The 24,724-nt window shown below is 38.6% G+C and overlaps 1 protein-coding gene across 1 annotated transcript in view; it reads right to left on the bottom strand.

Moving 5' to 3' along the window:
- COL6A6 (collagen type VI alpha 6 chain) overlaps positions 1-24,724 on the bottom strand; it is a 147,041-nt gene that overhangs the window by 105,212 nt on the left and 17,105 nt on the right. Inside the window, exon 2 of the mRNA XM_043874966.1 lies at positions 1,393-1,490. Within this exon, the coding sequence (XP_043730901.1) occupies positions 1,393-1,459 (67 nt within the window). The 5' untranslated portion in view covers positions 1,460-1,490. The remainder of the gene's footprint in view (positions 1-1,392; positions 1,491-24,724) is intronic.

Below are 24,724 nucleotides of genomic sequence, written 5' to 3'. Positions count from 1 at the left end.
GAAGGGAGGGACATACTTGTGTGTGTCTGGATGTTTTATGTTTAAGAAAACACAGTGAAACTGAACAAGCAACCTGAGTCCTGACTTTGTTATCAGCTAATTCTCCCAGCTCTAACAAGCCATTTGACATACTTGGGCCTCAATTTTCTCATAATTAAAATGGGTAGATTCGACTAGAAAATATCTAAGGTCTCTCTTTACTCTGATATTCTGATTATCTGAAATAGTTACTATATAAATTCTGATTAAATTAAAGGAACTTCAATTTTTTCCTGTCGACAACTGCTAGGAAAACAGCCTTGGTACCCCTGCATGTTACTTCATTCTCTTTAGAGAAGTCCAATCAAGGCATAATGGATATCAATTGTCCTTTCTTTTCTTCTAAGCAACCTGATTTCAGCTAGTTTGAGATTCCTTTGATGATCATATATCCAGCAGCATCTCCGGGAAAACACTAAGTGAGGGGGAGCCAACGAGAGAAGGCTGGGACCCATCCGAGGACTGTCAGGTGAGGACTGCCTAGGGTGGCTCAACTTTCTATTCATAGAAAAATCCCCACATCTGTGTGGAGAAAAGAAATGTAGCCACCGGCACAGGAGACATATTTAGGTTTTAACCAGGCCCATCACTCTATCTGAACCATGGAACTGGAGAAAAAGCATCGCCTCTCTTTGAAAAACTTAATATCAGGCCCAGTGAGACATCAAAGGAATATGTTTTCAGGGCAAAGAATTTACCTCTCCAGAAAACTTGCTTCCAAGGTCAGAGTCCTTGGAAAAAAAAAAACAAAACAAAACTGTAAAACTAATCTAGGTGGCCCTGGACATGAAGTGACTGATTTTTTAGGAGGTGGTAAGGGCTGTGAAGGCTTGACCAGTATTTTGACTTCAAGTCCATTGGACATAGACTGCTGCCAGACAGTGGACAGCTCCGGAGTCCCCTCTTCAGGGTAAAAGCACCTGCTTTACAATCAGCAGACACACAGTTTAAACTGGAGCCAAATCTAGATGTTTGACCAAGACAAATATTTTGGAAAAAACAAAGTAGGAAGAGACATTTCAAATTTTCCAGGCCTGAACTTAATGTGAAAACAGAAGGTTGCACATGAAAATGCAACCTCCCAGGAGACCTAGAAGAAGCTGAAACTGAGGACAAGAAAACAGCTGTCATATCTTTCTATCGTGAAGAGGGAATAAACCCCAGAAACAAATGATTTTCAAAGGAACATGGGGTGACATCAAAGAAATTGAGCTACCACTCCCCCCCCACTCTCACCATCATCACAGTCAAAACAAAACAAAACTCTTATATTTTAAGCAAGTCAGACTCATATATTGTCTATTTTCCATAATGAGAATTAAGGAAATAAATTCCTTTCATTATTTTCCTTACCAGAATGTTGGTTGACAGAAACATGGGAACAAATTATCATAAGGAACAAAATGAGCAGCATTTTCATATTTTAACCTGAAAAATCGCCAACTGGAAATCTGAAAAGGCAAAAACATAAACATCTAAAATTGTTGTGGATATTACTTAGAAATCAAGACTCACACACATATGAGCACACAAAATTACATGATAAATTCAGTACAACAGAAGACAAGGAATTTCTGAGGTTCCCTGACTATTTGATCTGTGCTTTGTGGAAAAATGAACCACCAACATTTACAACATTTACAGAATCATAAAAAAGTTTCTTCTGGTCCCCAGACCCTGTAGAAACATGAGATTTTGGATAGCCAATGGAAGTAGCCAGATGCATTCTAGTTCCACCAATATTATGTGTTCCTAGTAATTATTTTCCCCAGTCTTATCCTCTGTCCACTCATTGCACAATTTAGCGTTCACAGTTGGGACACAGTCTGAGATCTGACTTGTAATTTTTCCATCATGAACATGTAGGTATGTTTCATATTTGAGAAGTATTTATAGATGTGGTCAAAATTTTCTTTACTCCTTTTCTTACATAATTAGCAAGTAACCATTTCCCTTTCTTTATTCTTAGATTTGAGAGAAGACATAAAGAAATAAGTAGTGATCCTCCATATCCCATATGATGTCTTGCTCCTCAGAATGACACAATTTGTACCATTTTGCTTCCAACTACTTATAACCATATGAATCAAGGGCTTTCTGATTCTAATTTGGCCTAAAACATTTTCAGCCACCTTGAATTTTCATTTCATTGGATAAAATAGGATATTGAAGATATTGGCAATAAATCTGATAATTAAGCAGGTTGGGCTCATTCATCCACTCACTCACCCACTGAATGAAAAATGAATTGATCCATGATAATAAACTAGCACTTCTCTTTTCTGCTTAATTCTTACCCAAACATGTGTTTGATACATGTGGCTATGGCTATCTCATTCCTTTGTCAGGCAGTCTCCTATTGTGTAATATTTTACCCTTTCAGAAAATGGACCTTTGCCACAAAAAATTCCATCACCATTTCCTCACCTACTCCATCGTCCCTCTGACATTCTGGAATTTGGGATTCTGTTCTTTCCTTCATAGGAACTTTGGATGATATAAACTTTTCAAGCTGAGTCAGTTTAAACTGACTGTTTAAAGTCAGTTTAAAGTCAGATAAACTGACTTTTGAGTCAGTTTATCCATTCTGTTTCACAGGAAATCAGGAAGCTGGAAGGGGCCCTTAAGAGGTTATATTCAGACCATCCTTTTATTAAGAGAAAGTTTAGCCCAAATGTGGATTGCCCAAAGTGAAAATTAAGTCATATTCTCTGTACAAATTCTCTGGTTGGCCTTGGCAATGTGCCATGCCCTGTCCCAGCAGCTTTACACGTGTTCTCCTGTTTGATATTGATAGCAAACCTATAAGCAGGTCATCTTATCGTCCCTATTTTGCAGATAAGGAAGCAGATTCATAAAGGGGAATGTGATTCAAGATGACATGGATAAAATGGGCCCTAGTTAAGACTAAAACCCAAATCACTCTGATTTGAAATCTGGACTGCAGCACTCAGTTCCTCTGCATCCCAAACTAATATTGTTTTTCTAAAATTTATCTTATTGAAGAATAGCTGATTTACAATATTGTGTCAATTTCTGATACACAGCAAAATGATTCAGTTATATATAAATATATTCTTGTCCTTTTTCCATTATGGTTTATTGAACCATAATGCTGTAGAGTAGGGCCTTGTTGCTTATTCATTCTATATACAATACCAAAAAATATTATTAACACAAAAAGTGTCTCCAAGTTTTTGGTTCTATGTCTGTTTTTTCCTAAGTATTAAGGGATAGATACTGGTATTTGTTTTCATGCCTTTTTATTTTTGCTTTTCAAATCAGAGCTTTATGTCATTCACTTCTCATCTGTTTACATTATGAACTTTATAAACGAGTGCTATCTTTAGGAGCTATGAGAGATAAGAGAAGAAGCTTTAGGTTGCTCAATAGGATAAATAACAAAGATGGAAGAAAATAGTACCAAATGCAAGTTAAGACCTGGATAGAAAAATGAGGGTCAGTTAGGAAGGACACAAACAGCATGCAGCATCTGGACATTTCCCCACGCAGGTGGTCAATACTGTCATCGTCCAGTCACTAAGTTGTGTCTGACTCTGCGGCCCCATGGACTATATATAGCACACCAGGCTTCCCTGTCCTTCACTGTCTCCCAGAGTTTGCTCAAACTCATGTCCATTGACTCGGTGATGCCATCCAACTATCTCATCCTCTGCCGTCCCCTTCTCCTCTTGCCTTCAATCTTTCCCAGCATCAGAGTCTTTTCCAATGAGTCAACTCTTCACATCAAGTGGCCAAAATATTGGAACTTCAGCTTCAGCAGCAGTCTTACCGAGTGAATATTCGGGGTAGATTTCCTTTAGGATTGACTGGTTTGATTCAACCAGCCCGGCACTTCACATGATGTACTCTACATGTAAGTTAAATAAACAGGATTACAATAAACAGGCTTGATGTACTCCTTTCCAAATTTGGAACCAGTCCATTCATTGTTCCATTGTCTAGTTCTAGTTGTTGCTTATTGACCTGCATACAGGTTTCTCAGAAGACTGATATTCCCACCTCTTTAAGAATTTTCCACAGTTTGTTGTGATCCACACAGTCAAAGACTTTAGCATAGTCAGTGAAGCAGAAGTAGATGTTTTTCCTGGAACTCCAGTGCTTTCCCTACAACATCGACAGATGTTGGCAATTTGATCTCTGTTTCCTCTGCCTTTTTAAAATTCAGGTTATATATCTGGAAGTTCTCAGTTCTTGTACTGTTGAAACCTAGCTTGAAGGATTTTGAGCATTACCTTGCTAGCATATGAAATGAGCACAATTGAATGGTAGTTTAAACATTCTTTGGCATTGCCTTTCTTTGGGATTGGAATGAAAACTGACATTTTCCAGTCCTGTGGTCACTGCTGAGTCTTCCAAATTTGCTGGCATATTTAGTACAACACTTTGACAGCATCATCTTTTAGGATTTGAAATAGCTCAGCTGGAATTCCATCACCTCCCCTAGCTTTGTTCGTAGTGATGATTCCTAAGGCCCACTTGACTTCATATTCCAGGATGTCTGGCTCTAGGTGAGTGATCACACCAACGTGGTCATCCAAGTCATTAAGATCTTTTTTTGCATAGTTTTTCCGTGTATTCTTGCCACCTCTTCTTAATATCTTCTGCTTCTGTTAGAATCTTCTGTAATATCTTCTCCTTCTTGGTGCTGTCCTTTATTGTGTCCGTCTTTGCATGAAATGTTTTCTTGGTATTTCTGATTTTCTTGAAGAGATCTATAGTCTTTCCTATTCTTTTGTTTTCCTCTATTTCTTTGCATCGTTCTCTTAAGAAAGCACTCTTATCTCTCCCTGCTATTTTCTGTAACTCTGCATTCAGTGGGTTTATCTTTCCCTTCCTCCTTCGCCTTTTGCTTCTCTCCTTTGTTTAGCTTTTGTAAGCCCTCATCAGACAGCTACTTTGTTTTCTTGCATTTCTTTTTCTTGGGGATGGTTTTGGTCACCACCCCCTATACAGTGTTATGAACCTCAGTCCATAGTTCTCCAGGCACTCTATCATATCTAATCCTTTGAATCTGTTCATCACATCCACTGTATAATCATAAGGATTTGATTTAGGTCATACCTGAATGGCCTAGTGGTTTTCCCTCCTTTCTTCAATTTAAGCCCAAATCTTGTAAAAAGGAGCTTATGAGCTGAGCCACCCTCAGCTCCAGGTCTTGCTTTTGCTGACTGTATATAGCTTCTCCATCTTCAGCTGCAAAGAATATGACCAATCTGATTTTGGTATTGACCATCTGGTGATGTCCATGTGTAGACTGTCCTTGTATTGTTGGAAGAGGGTGTTTGCTATGACCAGTACATTCTCTTGGCAAAACTCTGTTAGCCTTTGCCCTGTTTCATTTTGTACTCCAAGGCCTAACTTGCTTGTTATTCTAGGTATTTTTGACTTCCTATTTTTGCATTATAATCCCCTGCTATGAAAAGGACATCTGTCTTTTTTTGGTGTTAGTTCTAGAAGGTAGCTCTTCATAGAACCATTCAACTTCAGCTTCTCCGACATTAGTGGTTAAGGCATAGACTCGGATTACTGTGATGCTGAGGGGTTTGCCTTGGAAATTAATTGAGATCATTCTGCTGTTTTTGAGATTGCACTGAAGTACTGCATTTCAGTCTTTTTGTTGACTATGAGGGCTACTCCATGTCTTCTAAGGGACACTTGCCCACAGTAGTTGATATGATGGCCATATAAATTAAATTCGCCCATTCCTGTCCACTTTAGCTCACCGATTCCTAAGATGTCAATGTTCAATCTTGCCATCTCCTGAAAAGCTGAGTTCTTTCAGATGGCATCTTTTTAAACAATTTTTTGAAACTTTAAATGGAATGCAAAATCTAGTGTACTGTAAGGCTATACAATGTGGAAACCAGTGGAAGGGGCTCTTGAGGTTTTATGTGCACTGCTCTGTGAGTGAGAAAGTATACAAGGGGCCAGTACGGACAGCAGGAAGACGAAATCTCTAAGTCAATGCAGGGTAAGCCTGGGTCCATTTTTACCACATGATGGATTGCCTATAATCTGTATGTTGTTCTTTTACCAGACATGGTCAGGATTTACATTCTTAAATGCTTAAAATACCTAATTATTTAAAACCAAAGTTGTAAATACTCAAAGAAATGAGGGGAGAATGAAGGAAATAGTATTAAGAGTAATAACATAAAACTTAAATTCATGGTGCACCCCATGTTAATATAGCAGTAGTCTGATCACTTCTTATTTTAGAAACAGTCTCAAAAGTACAAATCTCTTTAATAAGAATTTTTAGTACTCCATTCATTCTGATTTGGGCAAACTGGCTAATATACCTTTTCCAAAGTTATACACTTTGAGAAAAACCTTAAAAATTTTGGATCTCAAAACCTTGAGCATAATACCCTCAAGGTCCATCCCCCTGGTTGCAAATGGCAAGGTTCCACTCTTTTTTGTGGCTGAGTAACATTTCATTGTATATATGTATCTTGTTTTTCCATTATTCTGTGTTTAGATTAAGATGGAGAAAACCAAATACTGTCTGATTTCACTTTAATGTGGACTCTAAACCATAAATCAACAAAACAAAATGGAAACAGACTCATAGTACAGAGAACAGACTCGTTATTGCTAGAGGGATGCTGGAATTGGGGAACAGATGAAGCAGATGAAGGAGAGTAAGAGATACAAACTTCTAGCTATAAAATAAATGTCATAAGGGTGTAATGTATACAGAATAGTCAATAACATTATAACTACTTTGTCTGGTGACAGACGGTAACTGGTCTTGCAGTGATGACCATTCATAATGTATAAAAGTTAAAAAATCACTATGTGGTACGCCTTCAACTAACATAATGTATATGAATAATAGCTCATTTTATAAAAATAGAGTGAAAACATCTGGATCTCTGTAAACTTTCTTTTGAGAAGGTAGAATGTTTCTATTTAAACTACAGCTGCAAAAGCAATACAGTCACCCTGTCTTTGGCTCCACACCCAGAATATTTAGAACTTGTGCAACACTTCTCCTGAGGCTATTAAGAACCAGGGGCTTCAGGGAGATCTCTGCCCCTATGAGCCAATTCATAATCTAATAGGATATGTCTTTGAAAAAATATTAAAAGTCAATAAGGGATACAAAAAAGATTTCAGCAGAATTAAGATAAATGCCATTTCTTTCCTTTTAAATGAGCATACAGGAAACATCATTTCTAAGTACCAATTTTACTTTTCTTTGGAAACAAAAAAACTGTCAGCTTTTGTATTATAAGAAACAATGCTGAGCCTGCGTCACAAAGTTCAAGACAAATGATTGTTTGCTTAGTAAATGCCTCATCTCCTCACTGTTTCCCTTCCTCCCTTCTTATAAGTCAAAAAGTAAAAAGAAAAATATTCAAAGTGAGAGTTAAGTTCATGTTGAAATGCTGTTGGGATAAATCCTTGGCAGACAGCAGCAACAAATAAACATTGAATCAACGATGGTGAGCAAAACAGAACACACGAGTAGGCGCCTGCCTGCCAAGTCAGTTTCACAGTTTTACTGTTCATGTCACACTTTCCCCCAAGTGCATTTTCTAGAAACACAGAAAGAGGCTATGCATGGAGGTCATATTTGAACAAGGTAATGCAGGTGCCCTCGACACTGTAAAATGCACACCCTTCTGTGTTGAGGGGCGCTCAGCTCATCAGAAAGAGCTCTGGCTATCCAGTCTCAGGACCTGCGTTCATGCAGTCTCTAAACTGTTGTGTGACTTCAGATACACTTCACTTCTGTACGCGTCTCATCAGAGGCACAAGAGCTACATTCTCTCTAAATTCTAGCAGCTCCGCACTGGGAACCATTCTGTGATCTAGTAAACAGTACTAGAAGAGGGGGGGTGGGGGGAAGCACAAATAATTAAGCTAAGAGCACACAAACATACTGAGTCACCTCCTGAAACGATTCTGCGGAGGAAGCTGCCCCAGAGCCCCTGTAGGCTCTATGTGGGAGGGGCTCACACCGGCCTGAGGAGGAGCCTGTCTAGACTGCTGATCCTTTCCAGGTCTGAAGATGCTGGAGTCCTCCTAGATCCCATGACATAAACTTGAGGGGACTAAAATTCCAAGGAGGCAGATCCACCAGGAATGAAGTGTCCAACTTAGGAAAGTTACAGAATAAATCCAAAAGTACTCTAGAGAGACTAAAGTACTAAAACTTTGAGCAGAATTCAGCAAATTATGAAACAAACATAAAATACTTTCAGGGATTGCCTGTACAGTTTTCAATTGAAATTAATTAATTAATTATAATGCTTAAAGTTCAATTCAGGTTGGATGCATGAGACAAGTGCTCAGGGCTGGTGCACTGGGAAGACCCAGAGGGATGAGATGGGGAGGGAGGCGGGAGTGGGGATTGGGATGGGGAACACATGTAAATCCATGGCTGATTCATGTCAATGTATGGCAAAAACCACTACAATATTGTAAAGTAATTAGCCTACAACTAATAAAAATAAATGAAAAAAATATATGTATAAATTGAATTTATAAAGAAAATTAAGTTGAAATTAATTGAAAAGTAAAATAAAATTAATTGAAATTAATTTATTTTAATTTATTGATTAATTTTAAGTTTTAAAATTCAATGAAAAATATATAAAGAAGATTAAGTTTTGAAAACACCAACCTCAAAATAGACTGATCAAAATGAAAATAAAGAAAGAAGGCATAAATTGTTAATTGTATAGATGAAAAAGAAGACATAACTGTAGTAAATAAGGCAAAGACTTTTAAAAAATTGAAACAGTATTTTAAAATATTCACAGGAAGAAAATCCCAGGCCCAGATGGATTTATTGGTAAGTTCCACCAAACTTTCAAGAAACAGATCATCTGAAACTTTTACAAATTATTTCAGAGATTAGAAAAAGATGAATATTCATCCTTTCAGTTACATTGTACCAGTAAAATCTCAATATGCAAACCAGTTAAGTACTGTAAGAGAAAGGAAAATTAAAGATCCATTTTATTCATGAGTATAAATACAAAAAGTCCTAAGTAAAACATTAGCAATTCAACTCCTTTAGTGTATAAAAAAGACAATACACCATTATCAAGTTGGGCTTATGTCAGGTATGCAAGTATTTTTAAAATTAGAAAATACATTTTTCCAAAGAAGAAATGAAGATGGCCAAGAAGCACTTGAAAAGATGCTCAACACTGCTAGTCATCAGGAAATGCAAATCAAAACCACAACAAGATTATCACTTCAACTTGTTTAGAAAGGCCATCAAAGAGACCACAAATAACAAACGTTGGTGAGGATGTGGAGAAAAGGGAACATTTGTACACTGTTGGTAGGGATATAAATTGATTCAGCCACTATTGAAAATAGTATGGAGGTTTCCCAAAGAATTAATATAAAACTACTGTATAACCCAGCAATTCCTTTCCTGGATACATATTCAAAACAACAAAATGCTAATTCAAAAAGATACACACATCCCAGTGTTCACAGCAGCATTATTTATAAGCCAAGACATGGAAGCAATCGAAATGCCCATCAACAGATGAACAGATAAAGAGGATGTGGTATATATACATATATGTATATATGTATGTATATGTATACACATATATACATACAATGGAATACTACTCAGCCATAAAAAGATTGAGACATTGCCATTGGCAGTAACATGAATGGACTTGCAGGGCATTAGACTAAGTAATGTAAGTCAGACAGAGAAAGACAAATACTGTATGATATCATTTGTGTGTAAAAGCTAAAAAATGCAACAAACTAGTGAGTGTAACAAAAAAGATGCAGACTCCAAGAACAAACTGCTGGTTACCATTAGGGGGGGTGGGCAACATGGTGGGGAGAATGGGAGGCACAAATGTAGGACAGGCTCAAAGGGAATATAGTCAATATATTGTCATAACTGCAGATGAAAGTACATTTATAATTGTATAAACATACAGTATTGAGGAAAAGTACATTTAAAAAGTTTTTAAAAGACTGAATATGGTCTAAAAAATTAGAAAATACCTAATTACCACATCAATACACTAAAGGAGATAAATTGTAAATATGAAAGAAAAACCACCTAATTCATAATTTTATAAAAACTTAGAAAACTAGGAGTAGAAGAAAACTTAACTTGATAAAGGATATATATTTAAAATCTGCAATAGATAACCAACCTAATGGGAAAATATTAGAAATACTCTCTCTAAAATGAAGAAGCATAGAAGTGGTCCTCTTTTACTCTGAGGTTCTGGCAAAATAAAAGCCTGAAGGATGAAAAAAGGAATAAGAACAAATAAAATTATCACTGTTTACAAGTGATATGACTGTCTACATCTCTAGACAAGTTATCAAAAATAACAAGTATTCAAGATGTCTTCACATAACATCAAGATATAAACGTCAATTGCATTTCCATACAAATACAGTAAGCAACAAGAAAACTTAATAGTTCTTTTAGAAGAGTCATGTTAACAAAGTATCAATGTCAAATACCCTCCTCCCCCCCAAGATTAAAATATGTAATATGTAAAGTGTTGATAACTAAGTTTATAAAACTTTACTGAACAACAATATTCCAAGGGAATGGAATAGACAGTTCAGAGATGACCAGTGGGTGGGAGGGAATGCTTATTTACATGGAAATAGGTGAAACTGGATCTCTCACACTGTATACAAAAGTCAACTACAGAGGGATAAAGTTCTTAAATGTTAAGAACAAAACTTTAAAATATTAGGTAAAAACTAGTATTTTGTATTAATTTAGGTGGATATATTCTCAACCTTGCTTTGCTGTTGTTCAGTCACTAAGTTGTATCCAACTCTTTATGACCCCATGAATGGCAGCAGACCAGGCTTCCTTGTCCTTCACCGTGAGTTTGCTCAAACTCATGTCCATTGAATCCATGACGCCATCCAACTGTCTCATCCTCTGTCGTCCCCTTCTCCTTCTCCTCCTGCCTTCAGTCTTTCTCAGCATCAGGGTCTTTTCCAATGAATCAGTTCTTCACATCAGATGGACAAATTATTGGAGCTTCAGCTTCAGCATCAGTCCTTCCAATGAGTATTTAAGGTTGATTTCCTATAGGATTGACTGGTTTGATCTCCTTGCAGTCCAAGGGACTCTCTAGAGTCTTCTCCAACACCACAGTTCAAAAGCATCAATTCTTTGGTGCTCAGCCTTCTTTATCGTCCAACTCTCAAATCCATACATGACTACTGGAAAACCATAGCTTTGACTAGTGATGTTTCTGCTTTTTAACTGTCTGGTTTTGTCATAGCTTTTCTTCCAAGGAGCTAGTGTCTTTTAATTTCATGGCTGCAGTCACTGTCTGCAGTGATTTTGGAGCCCAAGAAAATAAAATCTATCACTGTTTTCCCATCTACTTGCCATGAAGTGATGGGAACACATGCCATGGTCTTAGTTTTTTGAATGTTGAGTTTTAAGCCAGATTTTTCACTCTCCTCTTTTACTTTCATCAAGAGGCTCTTTAGTTTCTCTTCACTTTCTGCCATAAGGGTGGTATTATCTGCATATCTGAGGTTGTTGAAGTTTCTCCCAGAAATCTTGATTCCAGCTTGTGATTCATCCAGCTTGGCATTTTGCATGATGTACTCTGCATATAAATTAAATAAGCAGGGTGACAATATACAGCCTTGATGTACTCCTTCCCAGATTTTGAACCAGTCCATTGTTCCATGTCTGGTTCTAATGGCTGCTTTTTGACCTGCATACCAGTTTCTCAGGAGGTAGGTAGGGTAGTTTGGTATTCCTATTTTTCTTTTAATTTTCCACAGTTTTCTATGACCCTCATGGTCAAAGACTTTAGCCTAGTCAATGAAGCAGAAGTAGATGTTTTTCTGGAATTCCCTTGCTTTTTCTATTATCCAACTGATGTTGGCAATTTGATCTCTGGTTCCTCTGCCTTTTCTAAATCCACCTTGTACATGTGGAAGTTCTCGGTTCATGTACTATTGAAGTCTACCTTGAAGGATTTTGAGCATGACCTTGCTAGCATGTGAAATGAGCATGATTGTATAGTAGTTTGAACATTCTAGTAGTTTTGGGATTGGCAATCTTACTTAAGGAAACTTTTCTTAAACAAGACCCAGAAAATACCCCCCAAACTGATAAATTTTAGTATATTAGAATGAGTGATTCTTACCATAGATATCTGAAAGAAAATGGAAAGAGAGGTTACATATTGGAAAAAGATATTCACAATACTGATAAAGAATTGGTAGTACCTTTCCATTTGTTTATGTCTTCTTTGATTTCTTTCATCAGCATCTTATAGGTTTTGGAGTACAGGTCTTTTGTCTCCTTATTTCCTTAGGTTTATTCCTAAGTATTTTACTTTATTTTTGATGAAATGGTAAATGGAATTGCTTCTTGAATTTCTTTTTCTGATCTTTCATTGTTAGTGTATAGAAATGCAACAGGTTACTGTGTATTAATTTTGTAACCTGCAATGGTACCAAATTCATTGATGAGTTCTAGTAGTTTTCTGGTAGCATTCTTAGGATCTTCTATGTATAGTATCATGTCATCTGCAAACAGTGACAGTTTAACTTCTTTTCCAGTTAGGATTCCCTTTACTTCTTTTTCTTCTCTGATTGCTGCAGCTAGGACTTCCAAAACTATGTTGAATAAAAGTGGTGAGAGTGGACATCTTTGTCTTGTTCTTGATTTTAGAGGGAATGCTTTCAGCTTTTTACTATTGAGTATGATTTTAACTATAGGTTTATCATATATGGCCTTTATTATGTTGAGCTATGTACCCTCTCTGCCCACTTTCTGGAGAGTTTTTATTGTAAATAGGTGCTGAATTTTGTCAAAAGCTTTTCCTGCATCTATTGAGATGATCATATACTTTTATTGTTCAATTTGTTGATGTGGAGTATCACATTGATTGATTTGCAGATGTTGAAAAAACCTTGCATCCCTGGGATGATCCCACTTGATCATGGCATAAAATCTTTTTAACGTATTGTTGGATTCGGATTGCTAGTATTTTGTTGAGAATTTCTGCATCTATGTTCATCAGTGATATTGACCTGCAATTTTATTTTTTGTGGTATCTTTGTCTGGTTTTTGGTATCAGGGCGACGGTGGCCTTGGTAAATGAGTTTGGCAGTTTTCCTTCCTTTGTAACTTTTTGGAACAATTTCAGAAGAACTGGTGTTAGCTCTTCCCTAAATGTTTGATAAAATTTGCCTGTGAATCTGTAAGATCCTGAACTTTTGTTTGTTGGGAGGATTTTAATCACAGTTTCAATTTCAGTGCTTGTGACTAGTCTGTTAATATTTTCTATTTCTTTCTGCCTCAGTCTAAGGAGACTGTATCTTTTTAAGAATTTGTCCATTTCTTCCAGGTTGTCTATTTTATTAGACATAAACGGATGGAAAGATACACTATGTTTATGGATTGGAAGAATCAATATTGTCAAAATGATTATACTACTGAAGGCAATCTACAGATCTGATGCAATCCATATCAAACTACCAATGGCCTTTTTCACAGAACTAATAAAAAAAATCTCAAAATTTGTATGGAGACACAAAGGACCCCAAATAGCCAAAGCAATCTTGAAAAAGAAAAATGGAGCTGGAGAAATCAGGCTTCTTGACTTCAGACTATACTACAAAGCTTCAGTCATCAAAACAGTATGGTACTGGCATAAAAATAGAAATATAGATGAATGGAACAAGATAGAAAACTCAGAATTAAGCCCATGCACCCATGGTCAATTAATCAATGACAAAGAAGCAAGACTACACAATCTTGGAAAGACAGTTTCTTCAACAAACAGTGCTGGGAAAACTGGACAGCCACATGTGAAAAAATGAACTTAGATTACTCTTTAACTCCATACACAAAAATAAGCTCAAAATGGGTCAAAGACCTAAATGTGAGACTGGACACTATACAACTCCTAGAGGAAAACATAGGCAGAGCACTCTATGACATAAATCACAACCACATTTTTTTTTTTGATCCATCTCCTAGAATAATGGGGGGAAAAAAACAAAAATAAAGGGGAACTACTTAAACTCAAAAGGTTCTTCATGGCAAAGCAAACTATAAACAAAGCAAAAAACAACCCTCAGATAAGGATAAAATATTTGCAAATAAAGTGACCAATAAGGGATTCGTCTCCAAAATTTACAAACAGCTTATGATGCTTACCAGCATCAAAACAAATAATCCACTTAGAAATAGGCAGAAGACCTGAATAGAAGTTTCTGTAAAGAGGACATGCAGATGGCCAATAGGCACATGAAAAGATGTTCAATATCTCTAGTTATTAGAGATATGCAAATCAAAACTACAATGAGGTATCACCTCACACTGGTTAGAATGGCTATCATAAAAAATCCACAAACAAGAAATGCTAGAGAGAGTGTGGAGAGAAGGGATCCCTCCTAACACTTGGTGGGAATGTAAATCGGTACTATGGAGAACAATGTAGAAGTTCCTTAGAAAAATAAAAATAGAGCTACCATGTGAGCCTGCAGTCCAACTCTTGGGCATATATCTGGAGAAAAACATGATCCAAAAGAATACATGCACCCCAATATTCATTGCAGCACTGTTTACAATAGCCAAGACATGGAAGCAACCTCAATGTCCAGTGACAGGGGAATGGATAAAGAAGATTTGGTACATATGTACAATGGAATATTACTCAACCATTAAAAAGAATGAAATAATGCCATTTGCAGCAACATGGATAGACCTAGAGAGTGCCGTACTGACTGAAGTTAAGTCAGATAGAGAAGGAGAAATATCATATGATATTCCTTACAGGTGGAATTTAAAAAGAAATGATACAAAAGAACTTATTTACAAAAAGAAAGAGACTCATGGACTTAGAAAACAAATTTGGGGTTGCCAGAGGGAAAGGATAGTTAGGGACTTTGGGAAGGTCATATACATACGACAATATTTAAAATGGACAACCAACAAGGACTTACGGTATAGCACAAGGAACCCTGCTCAGTGTTATGTGGTAGCCGGGAAGGGAGCGGGATTTGTGGGAGAATGGATACATGTATGTGTATGGCTGAGTCCCTTTGCTGTTCACCAGAACCTACCACAACATTGTTAATCAACTATATCCCCAATACAAAATAAAAAGTTTGAAGTTTGTAAAAAAAATTGGTATCAAAAATATATAACACTTCTAGAATTTCCATGAATTGGGCAAAGAACATAAACTGAAAGCACAGACCTACCTGAAGAACATATAGGCACTATCCATATGAAGAAATATTCAAATTCATTTATGCTCAGGGAAATATCAATCAGGATCACACTGAGATGTCATCTTACAATCAGCAAAAATTTTAAAACCTCACAAAATCAAGTACCAAAGAGGACATAGATGAGCAAGACCTCACATACATTGTTGGTGCACATGCAAATTGGCACAACCACTTTGGAAAAGTTTGGCATTATCTTATAAAAGCGAACATTCTCAAGGCCTGTGCCCTGGCAATTCTACTCCTGGGAAAGCTCTTGTAGACATATGTGAGGTGAGGTGTTCAGGAACCACCAACAAAATGAAAAGGCAACCTGTCCAATGGTAGAAGATATTTGCAAATCATGTATCTGATAAGGGGTTAATATCCAAAATATATAAAGAACTCACCAGGAAGCCCATAAAGAACTCATGCAATACCAAAAAACCAAACAACTCAATTTAGAGATGGTCATAAAATCTGAATAGGCATTTATCCAAAGAAGACATCCAGATGGCCAACAGGCAAGTGAAAAGATGGTCAGTATTATTAATCATCAGGGAAATGCAAATCAAAACCACAATGAGATCAGTTCACACCTGTTAGAATGGCTACTATCAAAAAGACGAGATATAACAAATTGCTGATGTGGAGAAAGGCAACACTTGTATACTGTTGGTGGTGATAGAACTTGGTGCAGTCATTATGTAAAACAGTATCGAGATCTCTCAAAACCTTAAACATAGAATTATCAGACATGACTGAGCAACTTCACTATAAAATGGACAACACTAAGAGTGAACCATAATATATAGAGTCTGGGTGGTCATAATGTGTACATGTAGATTTATCAGTTGTAACCAATGTACCACTCTGGTGGGGGTTGTTGATGTGGTATGCATGTGCATATGGGGGGGTTAGGGTACATGAGAAATTTCTGTGCTTTTTTGTACCTCTGTTCAGTCTTGATGTGAATCTAAAACTACTTTAAAAAATAGAATCTATTGGGAAAAAAAGCAAAAGAATAATAAACACATGACCTAGGGTGTATAGGATGTGGGAGGCAGGAGAATGGAATTGACAGGGAACTTATTACAGATATATGTTAGCGTTAATATTCCAGTTCTCACAAGGGTAGAGTTTCATGGGTTTGTTATATTATTAAGCAGCAAGCAAATTTATAGAAAGGACCTATGGATGAATGTGTATAATGAACTAAAGTTTAAAATTAATCCTATCTGTGTACCTGAGAGCCAACAGATGTATAGAAAAGAATAACCAAGTTTTAAAATTAAATACAGTTAGAGGAAAGAGAGAAAAAAAAAGGGCAGTCCAGCCAAGAGCCTAGGGATGTGTTGTGGGCAGATATGGAACAGTCACAGGGAGAAATTTCTCCCCCTGCAACTGTCATCTGTGAAAAGTTTAATTTTAGTGGCATGGGAAACAAGGAAACATGAACATCTTTTGATCAAAAAACTTTCCCCAAATACATAACTCTCCATGGCCTCTTATGGGATCCAAATAAAGGAACTCAAATCAACAGATTTTCACCCCTGATAAACCACCTAGCATCATGAGACTGGTAGCAGACTCGTCTAGGTGTTCACCAAAAGTCTGTACTGCTTTCCTCTGCGTTGTAGAGAAGTCAAGGAACTGTGGCTGCCAGCTGGGGACTGCAAGTCCCAGACCCACTTGCAGAGGCTAACTATGGAGTCCTAGCCGGTGGAATGTGAGCGGAAGTGAAATCACCTGCTTTCAATTAGCCCGATGCCTCATCTTGCAGGGTGGCCCTCCATGCCTTTCCCCTTCTAGTCTGCTTGAACGGAGACAATCTCAAGGCCAAACATTGAAGAGAGGGGAGCTACGTCCATCTGGGGTCGGAATGGCTGTAGAGAGGGGCTGCCCCGTGAACGTGCATATTTGTGCATTCATGTACATTCACCCGCTTCTGATACATCAGTGATAGGGTAATTTATTGCACTTTCCAGTGTACATTTTTGAGGTTTATTTGCTAGAGCAGCAAGTGTCCCCCACACCAATATAGCCCCCAACATCTGTGTTGGTCAAGTAACAGGAAATAGTAGGAACAGGAGAGGGTGTGACCAGGGCACAGGGGAATGAGAACAAATTCCTGAGGCCCAGAGGGATTCACTACACTGAGGCTGACTCGGCAACAACCACCCTGACGTTGCAGTCCAGTTACACCACGATTCAGCTCTAGGCTGGGCCGTCTAGTAGTCAGACCCACAGACTCTGTCGTCAGACTGCACGATTAAAATCCTGCTCATGTGACCCACTAGCTGGAGAACAGGCAAGTAATTTAAATCCTTTGAGCCCGTTTCTCATCTATAAGAAGGTGTTTGCAGCCACAGCCACTTCAAGGAACTGTTGTTGGGGTTAAATGAACTGATACATGTGAAGGAGTTGGCAAAGCATTGCCGTGCTGTTGATATTAAAATCATGGTAGCTATCAGCATTATTTTTATTCTTGTTATTGCCATCCTCACAGTGGGAGAGCTTGTAAGTAAAGCAACCTAGAAAAGATACAGTCTATGCAATAACCTGGGTTTCCCTGGTGGTTCAGTGGTTAAAAAAAAATCCACCGTCCAATGCAGGAGACACAGGAGATGCACGTTTTATCCCTGGAGAAGGAAAGGGCAACCCACTCCAGTATTCTTGCCTGGGAAATCCCATGGATCTAGGAGGCTGATGGGCTACAGTCCATGGGGTCACAAAAGAGTCAGATATGATTAGCAACTAAACACCAGCAAGAATGACCTAGGAGGGCTATGTATTTGCTTCCTCTCCTTCCCCCTGCCACATTTTTACTCAATACTTGTACAGGCTTTTATAGGCGCAACTTTACTGAGGAATTATATTCTGCAGCTTTCCAAGTCCTGTCACAGCCATTTTACCTCCCTGAATCCTGACAGCAGCCTTGTGGGGCTGACAAGAATTATTATTCCCACTTTACAAAGGAAATATCTGAGGGTTAAAGAAGCTAAACATTGCCCAGGTCCTGGCCAGTCCTCGAATTCTGAGTCCAGAACTTTTTTCACTACATCACAGAGCTTCCCTTGGGGCAAAGCTTTGCATGCTATCAAGTTCTGAGGAAGGAGGAATTTTATCTTGTGTGTTAGAATGTACTGGGTCATCTGTCTGTAATTATTTTTTTACTGAAAATTATTTCTTTAAATTATCTTCTTTCTCAATGAATGTCAACTGTGAATTCCTGCTCTTTGCAGTTGATCCCATTAACTCTGGATAAAGGCTCTTTATCTCCAAGTTTCTCTTTTTCTCTATTTGGCTAAATCTACAGAAGGTCAGCTATACTGACACAATTCACAAAAGCCAACAATGACATCAGCTAGTTGGAGAGCTGTCCAGCAATACCCTGAAGGACCAGAGAGGTAATGAAATATATTGGGTCATTGATAAAATATTTTTTATTCGTTGCAGCTAAATTAAAAGCATACATGGCTTAGGATGGCAGAAAGTAGGAATTAGGCTTAACTGATCCTCTTTAATTGTTGACCTCCTAAGTTGGAGGTTAAGAGAATCAAGAGATAACCAAAGAGAGTCAGACACGGTAACATGCTTAAGTAGGCATGAATTTTCTCTACCAGCTCCAGTAGTCATGTACGGATGTGAGAGTTGGACTATAAAGAAGGCTGAGTGCCAAAGAACTGATGCTTTTGAATTGGAGTGCTGGAGAAGGCTCTTGAGAGTCCCTCAGACAGCAAGAAGATAAGATTGGTCAATCCTAAAGGAAATCAACCTTGAATATTCACTGAACAGATGGATGCTGAAGCCGAAGCTCCAATACTTTGGCCACCTGATGCAGAGCTGACTCATTGGAAAAGACCTTGATGCTGGGAAAGACTGAGGGCAAGAGGAGAAGGGGATGGCAGAAGATGAGGTGGTCAGATAGCATCACTGACTCTAGACATGAGTTTGAGCAAATTCCAGGAGATAGTGAAGGACAGGGAAGCCTGGCATGATACAGTTCATGGGATCACAAAGAGTCAGACATAGAGACTGAACAACAACTGCAAAATGTTTGAAAAATATTCTGACCTTACATTGAGCAAATACAGCAAAGAGTAACTCATTGGATCCCTGGTTGGAGGGAGGATTCACAGAATGAAAAAGAAGAGTTAATATCTACTGAGCACTTATTACATGCCAGGCATTTTTCTAAGGGCAACACTTAACTCTCACAGTAACCCAATGAGTATCAATAAATACTATACTTGTTTTACAGATAAGATTGAGTCAAGTTGCCCAAAGTCACACAGCTATTAACTGATAGAAGTGGAATCAACTCATCTATCAGATGTGAACACAGTACTTGCCTGTGTTGAGGGACACAGACCTACAATTTGACTATAGGCTTGTAACAAATACAATAATTAAAGAACAATTAACTGTTAAATAATGCATGTTAACTGCATCTGTCATCTCTGTAAAATACATGACCTCTACAAGGTTGCCCAGGCTAGAACTATGGCAGTTATCATTGATTTCTCTTTTTCACACCCAGCAGCAAGTGTGTTTTTATTTTAAAAAGTAGATCTCAGATCCAGCCATGTCTCAACACCATTTTTACTTCTACCCTAATCTAAAACCCCATCGTCTCACCTGGATTATAGCAAAAGCCTCCTAATTGGTTTCCCTCTTCCAGTCTTACCCAACTACAAATTCTTCTAGAGTGATTTATTTTAAACTAGAAAATAAAATGGTATCATACATCTACTCAAAATTCCTTATGTCCATTAAGGCACTGTCGCAACTGAGTCTTATAAATCCTTTGAGCCCATTTCCTTCTTATCTATTCTCCCTGCTCCCCAAACCCACACCACTCCAGCTGAAACAACCATTGCATGATTTTAATATTAAACTAGGGTTAGGAATATTTATTACATTGTTCTTTTATGTGTATTTTTAAAAATCATTAATAAGAAAGGAAAAGATAATTCTCAGAAGCAGAATGTAAGAATTAACAAGGAAACAGGGGCTCTTAAAAAGGGACTATTCATGTCTTATGAAAGCCAGGTTGGTAAGGAAACTTAGTATCACAGATAGAGAATAAATAAATTTATATTTCATTCCACTATACATTCCCTTAAAAAATTACTGAGAAATAAAAAAATTAAAGAAATCATTGTCGGGGATAAGAAACTATACTCATTAGGAAAGTGGTAGAATTCTTTGCTACTGCTCCCATTGAGAGGGAGATCTAATTTCCCTCTCCTTGAACCCAGGTTATCCTTATAACTTATTTGATCAGTAGAATGTGGCAGAAGTGATGTCTTGAGACTTTCAACACCATGTCTAAGAAGCCTGCAGCTTTCATCCTTGTTCATGGGGTTCTTGGAGGGACCAATCACCATGTAAAAAGTCCAAAGGCAGAGGAACCAGAGATCAAATTGCCAATATCTGCTGGATCATTGAAAAAGCAAGAGAGTTCCAGAAAAACATCTATTGTGCTTTATTGATTACAACAAAACCTTTGACTGTGTAGATCACAACAAACTGTGGAAAATTCTTCAAGAGATGGGAACAGCAGACCACCTTACCTGCCTCCTGAGAAATCTGTATACAGGTCAAGCAGCAACAATTAGAACCAGACATGGAATAACAGACTGGTTCCAAATTGGGAAAGGAGTATGTCAAGGCTGTATGTTGTCACCCTGCTTATTTAACTTCTATGCAGAGAACATCATGTGAAATGCTGGTTGGATGAAGCACAAGCTGGAATCAAGATTGCTGGGAGAAATATCAATACCTCAGATATGCAGATGACACCACCCTTATGGAAGAAAGCAAAGAGGAACTAAAGAGCCTCTTGGTGAAAGTGAAAGGAGAGTGAAAAAGCTGGCTTAAAACTCAGCATTAAAAAAATTAAGATCATGGCATTCTATCCCATCAATTCATGGCAAAAAGATGGGAAAATAATGGAAGCAGTGACAGACTTTATTTTTTGGGGCTCCAAAATCACTGCAGATGGTGACTGCAGCCGTGTAATTAAAAGATGCTTGCTCCTTGGAAGAAAAGCTATGGCAAACCTAGACAGAATATTAAAAAGCAGAGACATCACTTTGCCAACAAAGGTCCATCTAGTCAAAGCTATGGTTTTTCCAGTGGTCATATATGGATGTGAGAGTTGGACCATAAAGAAAGCTGGGCACCAGAAGAATTGATGCTTTTGAACTGTGGTGCTGGAGAAGACTCTTGAGAGTCCCTTGGCCTGCAAGGAGGTCAAACCAGTCCATCCTAAAGGAAATCAGTCCTGAATATTCACTGAAAGGTCTGTTGCTAAAGCTGAAACTCCAATACTTTGGCCACCTGATGGGAAGAGCCGATTCATTAGAAAAGACTCTGATGCTGGGAAAGATTGAAGGCTGGAGAAGAAGGGGATGCTAGAGGACAAGATGGTTGGATGGCACCACTGCTCAATGGACATAATTTTGACCAAGCTCAGGAGATGGTGAAGGACAGGAATGCCTGGTGTGCTGCAGTCCTTGGGGTCACATCGAGTTGGACATGACTGAGAGACTGTTTTCATAGTTCAAAAGTTTGTAACAACTCTGTGAAGGAGACTCAACTCTTCCCGTTTTATAGATATTAATACTGAAACTCAGGAAGGATGAGTGATTCTCTCAAGATCCCAAGGTGGCAAACAGCAGTATTTGAACTTGAGTACAATTACCTACTCCCCTTATCAAGGCGGCCCCTGGTTCAGTGGAAGAGGACAAAGTATACACATGTGTGAGACTACAAAGAGACCCTTGGAAAACAGTGTGATGGAGTGTAATGGGTGCATAAGGGAAAGAGAGTCACAGAAGTGGTGTCTGGAGGAGGGAGGGTCACCTTTGGTGGAAGTGGGTTTTGAGCCTGATTTTGTGGAAAGTGATAAACTTGTTTCGATGGGACCTCCATGGGCAACAGGGCAGCATTGGTTTAATTGGAGCAATGGTGCCTGCATTTCAAAGTTATTTATACCAGCGTTTCTCAACTGGAGGAGATTTTTTGTCCCTGGAGACATTTTAACCATGTCTAGAGAGATTTTTTATTTTTACCGCTGGAGGAGGGATCTGTGTGTTTGGCATCTAGTGGGCAAAGGGTAGGGATATTTCTAAACATCCTACAAGACTGTCCTGTCCTATCTTAGAGTCTTCACATGCTTAGATGAGGTCCCCACATTATGGAGGATAATCTGCTTTACCCATAGTCTACTGATCCGAATGCTAGTCACTGCTCATCACAAAGACATCATGGAGTAGTTGCACCAGAGACAGCAGGACCCACAAAGTCTAAACATGTTTACTGTCTGACTCTCTACAGAAAGGCTTTGCCAACCTTTGCATTACACCTCTGCTACTCAGAGTGTGGTTCTCAGCTCAACCCCTGCAGAACACCATCAAAGTTTGCTGGAAATGCAGAATCCCCAGCCCTACTGAATCGGCCTGCCATGTAACAAGATCTCCAGGCAATGGGTATGTGCAGCAAGGTTTGAGAAGCCCCGCCCACTGCCCTCTGACCACTGCCATTCTCCTGGTCACCTTTGGTTTTGACCATCTCTCTCTCTCTCTCTCTCTCTCTCTCTCTCTCTCTCTTTCTCTCTCTCTCTCTCTCTCTCTCTCTCTATATATATATATATATATATATATACATATATATACATATATTTAATGGAGGATAATTGCTTTACAATGTTGTGTTGGTTTCTGCTGTTTAATAACATGAATCAGCCATAGTATACATATGTCCCCTCCCTCTTGACCTTTCTTCCTACCCCCACCCCATCCCACGCCTCTAGCTTGTCACAGAGTACCGGGTAGAGCCCCTTGTGTTATATGACAACTTCCCATTAGCTATCTATTTTACATATGGTAGTCTGTATGTTTCCATGCTAGTTTTTCCATTCACCCCACCTTTTCCTTCCCCTACTGTGTCCACAAATCTGTTCTCTATGTCCGTGTCTCTACTTCAGCTCTGCAAATAGACTCATCAGTAACATTTTTCTAGATTCCATATATATGCGTTATTATATAATATTTGTTGTTATCTTTCTGACTTACTTCATTCTGTATAATAGGCTCTATGTTCATCCACCTCACTACAGCTGACTCAAATGGAGGAGTAATATTCCACTGTACCTATATAACCACAACTTCTTTATCCATTCATCTGTCTACTGACATCTAGGTTGCTTCCATGTCCTGGCTATTGTAAATAGTGCTGCAATTGGGGGGCACATGTGTCTTTTTCAGTTATGGTTTTCTCAGGGTATATGCCCAGTAGTGGGATTGTTGGGTCATATGGTAGTTTCATTCCTGGTTTTTTCATGAATCTCCATACTGTTCCCCATAGTTGTCATTGTTGTTCAGTCTTGAAGTCGTGTCTGACTCTGTGACCCCATGGACTGCAGCACGCCAGGCCTCCCTGTCCCTCACCATCTCCCGAAGTTTGCCCAAGTTCATGTCCATTGCATTGGTGATGCCATCCAGCCATCTCATCCTCTAATGCCCGCTTCTCCTTCTGCCCTCAATCTTGCCCAGCATTAAGGACTGGGACTCTAGTGAGTCCAGCATTAGGACTCCAATGAGTCGGCTGTTCACACTGGATGACCAAAATACTGGAGCTTCAGATTCAGCATCAGTCCTTCCAATGACTATTCAGGGAATATAATATAATAAGGGAAATATTAATTTCCCTTAAGATTGACTGGTTTGCTGTCCAAGGGACTTTCAGGAATTTTCAGCACCACAGCTTGAAGGCATCAATTCTTTGGCATTCTGCCTTCTTTATGGTCCAGCTCTCACAACCGTACATGACCACTGGGACGACCATAGCCTTGATTATATGGACCTTTGTCAGCAGAGTAATGTCTCTGCTTTTCAACATACTGTCTAGGTTTGTCATAGATTTCCTTCCAAGAAGCAATTGTCCTGACTTCTCCATAGACACTGTATCAATTTACATTCCCACCAACAGTGCAAGAGGCTTCCCCGCTGACTCAGTGGTAAAAAATCCACCTGCCAAGCAGGAGATGCAGGTTTGATCCCTGGGTCAGGAAGATCCCCTGGAGAAGGAAATGGAAACCCATTCCAGTATTCTTACTGGGAAATCCCATGGACAGAGGAGTCTGGTAGGCTACAGTCCACAGGGTCGCAAAAGTGTCAGACACGACTTCGCAACTGAACAGAGCAAGAGGGTTCCCTTTTCTCCAGACTCTTTCCAGCATTTACTGTTTATAGATTTTTTGATGATGGCCATTCTGACTGGTGTGAGGTGATACCTCATTGTAGCTTCTCTGACCACTTAAAATTCATTTATTTAATTTTTGGCTGTGCTGCTCTTCACTGTGGCACTCAGGCTTGCTCTAGTAGTGGCGAGAGGGGGCTTCTCTGATTGCAGCAAACAGGCTTCTCAC

The sequence above is a fragment of the Cervus elaphus genome, chromosome 19, assembly GCF_910594005.1.
Source record: "Cervus elaphus chromosome 19, mCerEla1.1, whole genome shotgun sequence".
Taxonomy (NCBI): Eukaryota; Metazoa; Chordata; class Mammalia; order Artiodactyla; family Cervidae; genus Cervus; species Cervus elaphus.
This window is presented reverse-complemented; position numbering and strand designations above follow the sequence as displayed.